General features: G+C 31.6%; 4 protein-coding genes across 4 annotated transcripts; all 4 read left to right on the forward strand.

Moving 5' to 3' along the window:
• On the forward strand, positions 1-530 carry LOC126774597 (vitelline membrane protein Vm26Ab-like). Its single transcript, XM_050496171.1, has 2 exons — positions 1-71; positions 248-530. Exons 1-2 carry the CDS (start codon positions 60-62, stop codon positions 485-487), a joined length of 252 nt encoding a protein of 83 aa, XP_050352128.1. The 5' UTR covers positions 1-59; the 3' UTR covers positions 488-530.
• Positions 531-2,857: 2,327 nt separating this feature from the next.
• Positions 2,858-3,629, forward strand: LOC126774599 (pupal cuticle protein C1B-like). The gene is made up of 2 exons (XM_050496173.1): positions 2,858-2,926; positions 3,348-3,629. The coding sequence occupies exons 1-2, from the start codon at positions 2,915-2,917 to the stop codon at positions 3,582-3,584; spliced, it is 249 nt and encodes an 82-aa protein (XP_050352130.1). The 5' UTR covers positions 2,858-2,914; the 3' UTR covers positions 3,585-3,629.
• Positions 3,630-5,895: 2,266 nt separating this feature from the next.
• Positions 5,896-6,442, forward strand: LOC126774598 (pupal cuticle protein C1B-like). Its single transcript, XM_050496172.1, has 2 exons — positions 5,896-5,982; positions 6,188-6,442. Exons 1-2 carry the CDS (start codon positions 5,971-5,973, stop codon positions 6,422-6,424), a joined length of 249 nt encoding a protein of 82 aa, XP_050352129.1. The 5' UTR covers positions 5,896-5,970; the 3' UTR covers positions 6,425-6,442.
• Positions 6,443-10,285: 3,843 nt separating this feature from the next.
• LOC126774596 (pupal cuticle protein C1B-like) lies at positions 10,286-10,821 on the forward strand. Its single transcript, XM_050496170.1, has 2 exons — positions 10,286-10,340; positions 10,546-10,821. Exons 1-2 carry the CDS (start codon positions 10,329-10,331, stop codon positions 10,783-10,785), a joined length of 252 nt encoding a protein of 83 aa, XP_050352127.1. The 5' UTR covers positions 10,286-10,328; the 3' UTR covers positions 10,786-10,821.
• The last annotated feature ends 3,024 nt before the right edge of the window (positions 10,822-13,845 follow it).

A 13,845-nucleotide genomic window follows, 5' to 3' on the forward strand; every position in this document is an offset into this window, starting at 1 on the left:
GTATCACACACATTTCTCGACTTCATTTGTTCACTCGACAAATAATCTCCACAACCAAAATGTTCAAACTTGTAAGTATACGAATAAAACATTAAATTAGTTACTCTGGCGGTCATAGTGATAATGACAGTAATGTTAGTAGCGCTCAATATAATTTTCACTATATATCATATTCTCTGCTCTTTATTTATTATTTTAATGTTTCTTTAATTAAGCTTATCAATTACACCAATTATTATTTTTACAGTTCATCTTCGCCTGCTTCCTCGCTGTCGCCACTGCCAAGCCCGGAGTCTTGCCGTTGGCATACACAGCTCCCTTGGCTGCATACACAGCGCCCGTAGCTGCAGCGTACACAGCTCCAGTAGCAGCAGCGTACACCGCACCAGTGGCCTACCCCGCCTACTCAGCCTACACCGCACCAGTAGCCGCTTACTCCGCCTACACTTACGCGTCACCATACTCCGCTTACTACCTCCGCCGTTGATTTTGTAACATTAAGTGAACTAATGAATAAATGATTTCAAGCACTTTCTGCGTGTTATTCACATTAAGTATTTAATGTATTTGTACTGAAAATACTTGTTACGAATTATTTTAACAATTAAGTTTTTTAGGAATAAAATTTATATTAACTATAAATTAAAATACAACTAAATATGAACAAAGATCAACTTAGAAAAATTGACAATTAAATTAAATACATTATTAATATATCTCTTCTCGATGTGTGCCGAATACTTTTACTAAACTTTGGTTTATTATTTACAAATAAAAAAATAACTTCATCAGTTAATTTCATTAATCAAATTGTAATTATTAAAGGTGAAATGATGATTAAGACATTTTACGTAGGTCTTAAAGGTGACAAATCAGGTTAAATCCGGGTAACCATCTTACGTATCAACATTCAAAACAAAGTTCTCGTTTTGTTTTTTTTTTATAAATATTTTTTGATCACACCGTTTGTGACCTTACGTTTAACATAGTTATTTTACACACACGTACCCACCGCGAAAACATTGCATTCGACATCATACCTTTTTAATAGAAACAGTTGATTTATACATGAATATGAATACTACATACGACATTATAATTAATTCTTTTTTGGCACACCAATCTAATTCAAATTGTATTCTTCAAATTTAATTTAATTGATTCAATATAGAAACGTTAGTCAAAGAAAAACCTATATCGGATTTTTTATTAAATTTTACAATAGTTTAAAATGAATGGTGTGCTTTCATGTAAATGCTAATATCCATATTATTTATCTTTTAACATACCATAAGTTGCAACTTTATTTATTGTTTAATATGCTGCTAGCATTCTTGCCATTCCAGGCGGTCACGATTTGTACAGTAACTATTTTTAATTTTTTGTATATATTTAAGGCTTTAATGTTAATAATAAAAAAGTGGAACAACAAAATAATATTATATTTATAATATTTCATATTTATTAATACACCAATCCAATATAATATAACAAAAAGAGCATTGCATATCATCATTCAAGATTTTTGTAACAATTTAACTCTATAGAAATAAATATCGTAATATATTACATTATATTATAAGAGTATACTCCTTGAGTTTTTTTATTGCCTGAGAGATCAAATAGTTTTAATATTATATAAGGACTCCTTTTGAAATTTAATGTAATTATGAAAATGTACTTTAAAAAATGTGTTGAGTCTTCTGAAATGATAAGGCCATTTTACAATATAAATAACAATTGTTACGTGAATCATCTTCAAGAATTTAAAGAAGCGGTAGTATCGCTATGATATATATCTTCCAGGCAACATTAAGGTAGATGAAACATAAAGAACGTTAAGGGTGTACACACAGACGCAAACATATATAATATATATCTACTTTACAAGTTACAATAATTAAAAATAAAATTAATTTAAATGTATGTAATTAAATACCAATGAAGCATACAAACTAGAGGGCAAAATAGAGTTGTTTCTTTTTTTTAAAACGAATCTTTGACGGTGCGCATCTTGATTAGAAAAGAACAGAGTTCTATAAAAGAAAAGCTTAAATATTACCTACATATTATTACCTTCCATATAATTAAGATATAAACCTGAAGTATTACTAGCCTACTAAGCCGTAAATTCATATAATAATAATCAATGCGTCGACAATTTGGAACTGATTTTGACGTTTTTTTTTATTAGATAAATTCAAGATAGACCTTAAATTTAGTTTAAAAAAAATACTCTGTGAAAATATATCTTAATCTGGTGATCCAAGGATCTAAGATTGAAATAAATTTTTAAGTTAACAGTGACCAGTACATTAAGATATAAACCTTTGCTCTTAAAATATTGACCGTTTGTACTATTTCATTAATTGTATTTTTAGTGGTGCTTATTAAAATTAAAAGTAAAAATGATGAGGTAACAATATTTACATCAAACGTGAACAAAACTACACAAAGCTAAAGATTGTACTCATCCATAACACTTAATTAGGTTAAATGTAAATATTTTAAACACATAAGTAAAATTACTGTACCGACAGCTGGGCTAAAACCTCCTCTTATTTTAACGAAAAGAGAACTTATTTCACCTCACTGCTCCAATTCGGGTTCAATTAATATTTACGTCTTCTAACTGCTGCACAGACACAAATGTGATGTAATACTAATAAAAATGTACTATAATGTAAATTTAAATATTTTAATTAATTTAATATTTTTATTGATATAAAAAGTATTGAAAGAGATGAATCAAATTTTATCGTCGTATTATTTATATTCCAATCGCGTCCCACACGGTTTCTTCATAGGAAAACTAAATACAAGACTGTATAAAACGAGCTGGTGCCAAACATTTAGTATCACTTACATTGCTTGAGTTCATTCGTTCACTTGATAAATAATTTCAAAAATCAAAATGTTCAAAATTGTAAGTATTACAAACAAAATGTAATCATTAGCCATATTACATTAATTGTGCTTAAAATATGTAGATAAAAGCACTAAATAGCACAAAAAACTAAGATTTTGTGTATGTGTGTAAATAATTGTATATATTGAATATGTATACTTTAAAGGCGTTGTTAGATTGTCGAGTTCGAATCAACCTGAAGTTAGAAAGTGCGCAATTTTACACTCGCGTGGCTTGGAAAACACGTAAAGCTTGGGTCCTGCGCCTGATCTTTTTTCTGAAGAGTTCGTTGCTATTCCATTGGACTATGAGTTTAAAAGTGTACTAATTTACACATTCTCATGTGCATTAATATAATCACATGAGTATGAGTATCTCTGCAGGGTCTGTGCCTTTATTCGGCCAAAAAGAGGACAATATTAACCCTTTATTTTTACAGTTTATCTTCGCCTGCTTCCTCGCTGTCGCCGCCGCCAAACCCGGAGTCTTGCCGTTGGCATACACAGCTCCCTTGGCTGCATACCCAGCGCCCGTAGCTGCAGCGTACACAGCTCCAGTAGCTGCGGCGTACACCGCGCCAGTTGCCTACTCTGCCTACTCAGCCTACACCGCACCAGTAGCCTACTCTGCCTACACTTACGCTTCTCCATACTCCGCCTACTACCTCCGCCGTTGATCTTGTAACATCGAACGAATTGAGAAATAAATAAAAATATGTTATAAAAAATGTTTTCTTATCTATTTTAATTCATAAAATATGGCACACAAAACAGGTTAGCACAGTTGACAGGTAGGATATATAATTATACATCAGGTAAGAGCTATGTAACAACCCTGAAGATGTGAATACATAGTAGTTACAGTAAGATACAGTGCACAAATAGAAATCACGTTACATATATAAAACGTTACAATTGAAAACAGCAACATAGAAAAGGAAAAAATACCAGTAAGGGGCAATATACTTACATTAATTAAAAATATATATATATATATATAAAGAAAAGGCGCTTACTATTAAATTTATTCAATACATTTGACAGTGTACGTTTTTGAAACTTTGGATAAAATTTCCATGAAGCTTAACCTGAAAAATAACATATATCAACACCATTAAAAAAAAGGAGCATAGCATACAACAATGTTATAAAATAAATGTATATTTAAAAAAAAACTGTTTTTACAGTTAAAAATTGATTTATTTCTATTTATCTCTATACAACTAATTGATAAATAAATTGAAAAAAATATTTGATAGAATTATACTACAAAATTATTTAATTTTCTATTAAAGATTTTATTAAGTCATATTTTAAGACTGTTTCTCTAACACTATTTATAATAGCTCAATTTTTGGATCAATCTACTTTTTAATATAGAAACAAATACTTCAGTCAACGACTCCAGTTTATGTATCAATATTGGAAACATTCGCTTTTCAAATAATAGCCTTTTTAATTTTCGTTCTAAATGTTGTAATTACATTATTTATAATTTATGTTTAAAATATAAGCGAATATTTTTTTATGTATAACAATAATAATTGCTATACATAATACAATAAACGTATAATATTAACTATAGGTATTTATAATAAGGTCCTCCAGACCTATTTCGAGGCAGTCTAATGAGGTATTTAAAATACGGTATTTATAATTAATGTTACACAGAGAATTATTCACATCAGAGTAGCATAACCATATCAAACTTTATATTTCTAACAATATAATATATAGCATATAGTGATTAATTAACTACTGAAAAAAAAGTGAAATAGGATTTCGAAAATAAGTAATGTAAAATATTTTGACTTTTGCTTCATCAATTTTCTGTGCATTGTTTTTTCTTTCACAATAAATAGATTAAAAATGATTTGAAACAAACTATGCGTGACTTAATAACAAAAGTCGTAGTTATTTTAGTTTTTTTGTATTATTTTATGGTTTTATTTCAAAAAAGTAATGATAGGATAATTTTATTCATTTCCTGATCGTAGGACGTGTGAATTGTCTTGTAGATTTCGATGAACGTTTTAGATCGCACTATAAAATTTTATATTATAATATAGCAATATACTTAATTCTACTATTGTATTTGCTTCAGAAAAATTTGAATTTACGCACGTATTTTGAAACGGCATAAACTTATAATGTGTTAATTGCCAAATAATAAACTATAAGATGTTATTGTCTGCCTTATGTGGTATATAAATCATTATATATGGTTTTGGTTTCTCCTTAAAATTAATATCAAGTATGTATTCTCTTGTGTTTTCTTACAAAAAATTTAGAATCCGGATTTTAAAGAAGTCAGTACCTTGAGTTTACTAGATACGTAACACGTAACTACTAAGCTTACTTAAATATTAACAAGATTTATATTTAAGCTTAGTTTACTAAAAATTTCGCTGAGTTGCTGCCTTAAAGGCTGCCGTAAATTAATCAAACTACCTTTATCGTTATATAATAATTTGTATTACTCCGTACACATGTGGAACTAACAAACGACGGCAACAGTTTTGTGAAATAAATAATGTTAAATGTCATACAGTCTCGAAATTTCATATAATTTGTCTAATTAGAAATCACGACTATAAATAATTGTATCATAATTGGTCTTATGGCTAACATATATTTTACATCCATAATGAACTATTAATATTTTCCTCTGTAAACGATATCACGCCTGCTACATATTTATTCCATTGTATAAGCGAATAATAATTTAATATATATTTTCTACTAAAATACATTTTCAATTATATATATTTTTTACTGTAAAATTGCTAAAAGTGTTAAAATTAGATGAAACAATGGTAATGATCGTATAATTGGATTTTAATCGACAATAACTTTTAAGCAAAATACCAATAAAAAATATTGGACGAGATTAATCAAATAATCACTGTATAACGATTTTATATTCCAAACGCATCCTACAAGGTTGTTTCTTCATAGGAAAACTAAAGACGAGAGTATAAAACGCCTCGGTGTCAGACGGTTAGTATCACACACATTTCTCGACTTCATTTGTTCACTCGACAAATAATCTCCACAATCAAAATGTTCAAACTTGTAAGTATACGAACATTTAAACAGATAGTGTATAACTGGCATTAATAGTTGCAATAATAAGTATGTTATAAGCTCTCAATATAGATATTTTAAGCATATATATAAATAAGTATATATCATATTTCAAATGTGTCCTTTTAATTTCAATATTATTTTAATGGTTTTTTTTAAAATCAGTTTTTAATTAAGCCCATTATTTTTACAGTTCATCTTCGCCTGCTTCCTCGCCCTCGCTGCCGCCAAGCCCGGAGTCTTGCCGTTGGCATACACAGCTCCCTTGGCTGCATATACAGCGCCCATAGCTGCAACCTACACAGCTCCTGTAGCAGCAGCGTACACCGCGCCAGTGGCCTACTCCGCCTACTCAGCCTACACCGCACCAGTAGCCTACTCTGCCTACACTTACGCTTCTCCATACTCCGCCTACTACCTCCGCCGTTGATCTTGTAACATCGAACGAATTGAGAAATAAATAAAAATATGTTATAAAAATGTTTTCTTATCTATTTTAATTCATAAAATATGCCACACAAAACAGGTTGGCACAGTTGACAGGTAGGATATATAATTATACATCAGGTAAGAGCTATGTAACAACCCTGAAGATGTGAATACATAGTAGTTACAGTAAGATACAGTGCACAAATAGAAATCACGTTACATATATAAAACGTTACAATTGAAAATAGCAACATAGAAAAGGAAAAAATACCAGTAAGGGGCAATATACTTACATCAATTAAAAAACAAAAAATATTAAGAAAAGGCGGTTACTATTAATTTTATTCAATACATTTGACAGTGTACGTCTTTGGAACTTTGGATGAAATTTCCATGAAGCTTAAGCTGAAAAATAACATATATCAATACAATTAAACAAGTTTTTTTTTATTATAATTCATCTCGTGCTTTACGGTGAAGGAAAACATCGTGAAAAATAACATAAATTAATTTTCTATTAAAGAATTTATCAAGTTGTATTTTTGCACTGTTTCTGTAACACTATTTATAATAGTTCAATGTTTAGTGGATGAATCTACTGTTTAATTTAGAAACAAACGCTTTCTTTAATTACTCTTGTTTATGCATCAATACTGGAATCATTCACTTTTCAAATATTAGGCTTATTAATCGTCATTCTAAATATCGTAATTCTATTTAGTGTGTAGTCCTTTTATCCTAAAGGCACTGTCCGCACGTTTAGAGAATCGATTTTCAATCGATAATTCAACCTCCTTTTTAATATATATATACTTATTCTATTGAACTGTCACTTGTCACTTCATTCATGTTTAGAGATTTACCATTAAAGTTTAGTTAAAAGTTTTTTTTTTTTGTTGTTTACATAGTTCCCACCAACCCGGTGGGAACTATGTATCTTCGAATAAAGCGACTCATATATTAATGATCGAACTTCACTTCAAGAAGTTCGTTTGATCGTATATAATATTTTCGTCGCTTCATTCGAAGATACAATTAACCAGGTAGATGTTCAGAGATTGTTATTATGTATTATGTTTTTATATATTTGTCTCAATAAAACATTCATATACAAACTAGCCTCAAAAAAAACTTTATTTTTAAACGTTTATAGATTTTAATAATTTCATTTGACAAATTTTATTAATTTAACAAATTATATTAAATATATCATCAATATTAATTCGACAAACAGAACGAGCGAAAATCCCCTCACTGATTACGGGTTGAATTATCGATTAAAAATCGATTCTCTAAACGTGCGGGCAGTGCCTTTAGGATAAAAGGACTACCTGGTTAATTGTATCTTCGAATGAAGCGACGAAAATATAATCTACAGGTACTTATAATAACTATTACACAGAGAGTTTTTCACATCAGAGTGCTATAACAAGACAAGTGCGTTTATCTTTGTTTCGATATTTATGCTAGTTGCCCTATTCCTTGGGTATTCAAGTAACATTTTTTATTGCTATGTTTACAACAATTAACAATTATGGTCGTCCGATACAAAAAAAAATCATAAAAGATCTTTCAAAGAAACTGGTCCACACTTCTGGTGACCCAAGAGCTGGCGCTTATTTAGCCCAAAGACTGAGTCTAGCGGTGCAGAGAAGCAACATGAGACTGTTCTCATAAATCAACAACAGTGTCATCTTCTATTATTTGCAATCAACTATTAACAGTAATAGTAGAAAATAAATAAAGCCATTGTTTAAATAATACATATTTAGCATCCATAAAACTGATTTGAAAAAACCTCAAATTTGTCTTTTTAAAAATACAATACCATATTATATATTGATGTAAATTACTGACTCAATTTCTCTGAAAAATCCAAATAATACAATTAATGAATTAATTACTTTACTTTTCAATCCACTAATAAAATGGCGATTTGAATTTATTGCTCGACTTTTTTTAACAACGCTGTTGTACGGTTTAATAATAAAGGTTTCTCCCAACTATATATTTGACACGTAGTAAATTTTGAAAATTATTAATGTAAAATATTTTTACCTTTGCTTCGTAACATTTCTGTGGATTTTTTTTTCTTTCATATTAACAGCCTATGAATGTCCCACTGCTGGGCTAAGGCTTCCTCACTCTTTTTGAGGAGAAGGTTTGAAGATTATTTAACTTCACCGTAAAGCAAAAGATAAATTATAATCACAAATTAAGCACATGAAAACTCAGTGGTGCTTCCCGGGCTTGAACCCACGATCATCGGTTAGGATTCCCGCGTTCTTACCACTGGGTCATCTCGGCTGATTTTTGGCTTCATCACCAGGCCACGCATAATCTCGGGATGGACCGTCTGACATCAAAATCAAGCAACGTGATGTGCGTGCGGAGTTGCAATCACTTGATGTACGGAAAGCTAACGGTCCCGATGGAATACCAACCATAGTGCTGAAGAAGTGCGTGGCGGAGCTGTCTCCTGTATTAACGCGCCTGTTCCAACTTTCTCTCTCTCTCTTCGGGATGTGTGTCGGAGGCTTGGAGAAGAGCTAATGTGCAAGCGGTTCCTAAAATGGGTATAGGTCTGACCCGGCAAATTATCGGCCAATAGCTATCACCTCAATACTTTGTAAGGTGATGGAACGGATTCTAAACAACCAACTAATTACCTAGAAGATCGCTATCTAATAAATGATCATCAGTACGGGTTTCGACCAAAACGGTCTACAGGTGATCTTCTAGCGTACATAACACACCTCTGGGGTGAAGCTATCGACAAGCATGGGGAATCGTTGGCTGTCAGCCTCGTTATCTCCAAGGCTTTCGACTGGCACAGAAGTCTGGCACAGAAGTCTTCTCTCCAAGCTGTCGGCATATGGTCTGCCTGCTCAGCTATGCACCTGGATTGCCAGCTTCCTACACAAGCCTATCCTTCGTGTTTTAGTTGACGGTTGCGCTTCACAATTCTATCTAGTGAATGCTGGTCCCCCAGGGATCTGTGCTATCTCCCACACTCTTTCTTTTGCATATCAATGATATGCTCTATTGAGCAATGTATGTTATATTGCTATGCAGACGATAGTACAGTGCATGGGTGGATACCACGGACGCGCAGTGATTGGGCGAGCGGATATTGAGGACAGGCGGAAGGATCTTGTCATTGAACTCGATAGGGCATTAGAACTAGATTGAGTTTAATACCAAGAAAACACAGGTATGCGCTTTCACAGCGAAAAAGTCACCATTTTCCCGTCTTCTCTCCCTCTATGGTACTCCGCTAGTGATACAAAGCAAAATCGCCATGCAGGTTGACGTTCGCTGCGACTTAAATTGCTTAATTGCAATAATAATCCCTTGGACTAGCCAAGGGATTATTATTGCAATTAATGCAGTAAAAAGTAAAAGAAGTTTTTTAGTTTTTGTTGGCAGCATATGTACCAAGCGTAGACTGAAAAACATCCTAGCTGAGACTATGACCTTTTCACCGAATTATCAAATATCACACTGTTAACTTTTTTCTTTTTATGGCTTTGTACCTTAATTTTGTCTTTGTTTCTTTTTGGTGAATTAAGTTATATTACTATTATATACATTTTTAATAACACATTTTTATAACTTTAAAAGCGCTAAAATTGTTAAAATTAGATGAAACTATGGCATTCATCGTATAATTGGATTTTAATCGACAATAACTCTTAAACACAATACCAATAAAAATTATTGGACGAGATTAATCAAATAAACACTGTATAACGTTTTTATATTCCAAGCGCGTCCTACAAGGTTATTTCTTCATAGGAAAACTAAAGACAAGAGAGTATAAAACGCCTCGGTGTCAGACGGGTAGTATCACACACATTTCTCGACTTCGTTTGTTCACTCGACAAATAATCTCCACAATCAAAATGTTCAAACTTGTGAGTATACGAACATTTTAACAGATAGTGTATAACTGGCATTAATAGTTGCAATAATAAGTATGTTATAAGCTCTCAATATAGATATTTTAAGCATATATATAAATAAGTACATATCATATTTCAAATGTGTCCTTTTTATTTCAATATTATTTTAATGTTTTTTTTTTAAATCAGTTTTTAATTAAGCCCATTATTTTTACAGTTCATCTTCGCCTGCTTCCTCGCCCTCGCTGCCGCCAAGCCCGGAGTCTTACCGTTGGCATATACGGCTCCCTTGGCTGCATACACAGCGCCCGTAGCTGCAGCCTATACAGCTCCAGTAGCAGCAGCGTACACCGCGCCAGTGGCCTACTCCGCCTACTCAGCCTACACTGCACCAGTAGCCGCTTATTCCGCCTACACTTACGCGTCGCCATACTCTGCTTATTACCTACGCCGTTGATTTTGTAATAATTGATTAATAAATAGTTTCAAACAATTTTTCTGTTTAGATCATTGAATTTAAAATAATTGGTTTACTCTCCATGAAATATTTAAAAAAAGTATTTGTTATATTAGTTGAGACGACTGTATTATAAAGGTATTTATTGTAGGTTACCTAACAGTATCACGCGGTAGCGTGTCAAGCCATTTGGAGCCACTTATATATTATATATATGAGAAGTAGCCAAGTCAGATCTTAGGCTTCAATATATATTTACGCTTTATATATATATTCTTAAGATTATTCTTAAGATTCACGCGTTCTTACCATAGGGCCATCTCGGCATGTGTCTAATTTCACTGAAGTTCTGCCACATGTGAATTCTACCAACCCGCATTGGAGCAGCGTGGTGGAATAAGCTCCAAACCTTCTCCTCAATAAGAGGAGAGGAGGCCTTTAGCCCAGCAGTGGAACATTCACAGGCTGTTACGGTAGACACATGCAGGTTTCCTCACGATGTTTTCCTTCACCGTATAGCACGAGATGAATTATAATCACAAATTAAGCACATGAAAATTCAGTGGTGCTTGCCCGGGTTTGAACCCATTATCATCGGTTAAGATTCACGCGTTCGTACCACTGGGGCATCTCAGCTTGTAAAAATAGATTAATTTTATTTGTTTTATATCAAATATCGAATATATACACTAAACTAAGTTTTCCTCCAGTCACTTTACTATGTCTACAAATAAATTATTTCTTAAAATACTAATATATATAGAACTAGCAACCCATCCTGGTTTCGCACTCTTATTCTACGAGTCTACACAAACCGTTTATATCGCAATATTATAAATATCTCATTATTGAATTATACACATGAATCTCCTTCATGAATCACTCCATCCATTTGTGAAAACCGTATAATAATAATAATAAATTTATTTACACCCAAAAGAATCATGTACACAATTTGTTTGCAGTATTATCTATATCTACGGTTTTTATTTACATTAACAACACTGGTGGTGGACCTCTAACTCCGAAACTAATATAAATTGTACTATCAGTCAGCGATTCGTATGAAACTCCTTTTGGTAATTTTTGAGTTTTTCGCGTTTAGACAAACAGATTGATAAAGCACATACATATATATATATATATACATAATATATATACATCATTCTTTTAACGTTGGTTTAAAAGAATGGATAGAATATGAATGGCCTTACGTACAATAAAGACTTTTATCTATTTCAATATTTTAATACAATATAAACGTTTAATAAAAATAGATTTTAAGATGAGATTACCTTCAAGGGCCTCGTTCTAGTAATTTTATTGTTACCAAACTATTGTATTATGAAATATAATAGAAAAGATAAAAAAATATTTTAAAATCACGTTGTATGACTCTTAGCATACTATAAACTATGCTTATTGATTTTAATATTAATATATTCTAATATTATAAATGCGAAAGTAACACTGTCTGTCTGTTGGGATTTTACGGCTAAACCATTGAACCGATTTTGATGAGATTTTATACGAACCAAGCTTGACCCCAAGGAAAGACATAGGCTACTTTTTATAACTCGCACTTGCCTCTCTTCCCCTAATATGCAGGCGAAGTCGTGGGCGAAACTAGTATTGTATATATATATATATCAATTAGTGCTTATTATACGTTTCTATGCTATCGTTTGATTGAGTTGAAACTTTTTGTGGCCTTTGGTACTTGCGTAAAGGTAAAGTAAAGGAAACACAATTATCATAAATTGTATATTTGTAGAAGAACTAAAGAAGGATTACAAGGCATGTTATGGGGGCGGATGTATAGGCAGGTGCATTCAACAAAGCGGCAATTCGAACCACGATTTCATCCCAATAAATCAAAATTAGTCAAAACTCAAAAGAGATTAAGCGCTTAAAAATAAGCGTTTGTCGAAGTCATTTCACAATCGAAAATCGTTGATCACGTAATCGAATCGAATAACATTTTTTTTTTATTTTTATTTATTTTAAGGACCACTAGTAGCTACTACATGTTTTAATGACAAATGTAAAACAATTTAGTGAAAATAGCTAACATGTGAAGCTTTTTAAAGTAGCCACAACAATTACAATATTTGTTTTAAAAATACATTAATACATAATTATAGCAACATGAGTAGAAAGATTAAAAAAAAAAAGTCCAAATTGGTACAAATTAAAGATCATAAAAAAATAAACATGCACTTAATAAAATTAAAATTAATAACACAAATAGTTTGAAATTGATATAGGTAGGACATATTATGTTATTTCCATACATTTCGGTCTTCTCTACAAAGGAAATTGTTAATCGCTATGGAATTTGTATAGGTCCGCTAGTCTTGCATTGGAGGAGGAGGTCTAAGTAACTAATAGTAAAAAAATATTCAAGATAGTTTAAAGCTTATTATATTTTTAACAACTATATTATTGGTATATCTAAATTAAACTTAAAATCAAATAAAATTCAATGCAGATTCGAGAATTTGGTATATTAAGAAACTTATGTATTTTTATACAATATTGAAAGATGATAGAGTCCAACCCAGGACCTCGGGATCAGTGGCATAAATTAGATATTAGATCAACGAGTTCTAGTTGTATGAAAATTATAAAAATGAAGCAAATTTTTATAATTTTCATAATCTTTCCTGAAAAAGATCCACGCCGTCATATTTGTACAGTATTTTAAATTTTTATTTGCTGAAACTTAAAGCCTTAAAGTATTGTATTTTTGGTATTTTTTTTAACTCTAAGTATATTCAAGGAAATTTTCATTTCATACCTTTAGTGTACTCTACAACATGTAGTAGACGTTGTGCATGTAATTTCCTTCCCTATTTCCGAGGCTAATCAGAATTCAAAGTACATGTTGACACTCGAGAATCATTGCGCACTCCGACCTTCGTTTCTGTAGTATAAAATTCACTACGAACTTCAATTTGACATCATTAACTAAAAAGAAGCAATTGACAATCAACCAAAATGTTTAAACTGGTAAGTACCTATACATGACAATATGTATTTATTGTGTGTCAATTACAT

Source organism: Nymphalis io, chromosome 16 (assembly GCF_905147045.1).
Source record: "Nymphalis io chromosome 16, ilAglIoxx1.1, whole genome shotgun sequence".
In the NCBI taxonomy this organism is placed as follows: Eukaryota; Metazoa; Arthropoda; class Insecta; order Lepidoptera; family Nymphalidae; genus Nymphalis; species Nymphalis io.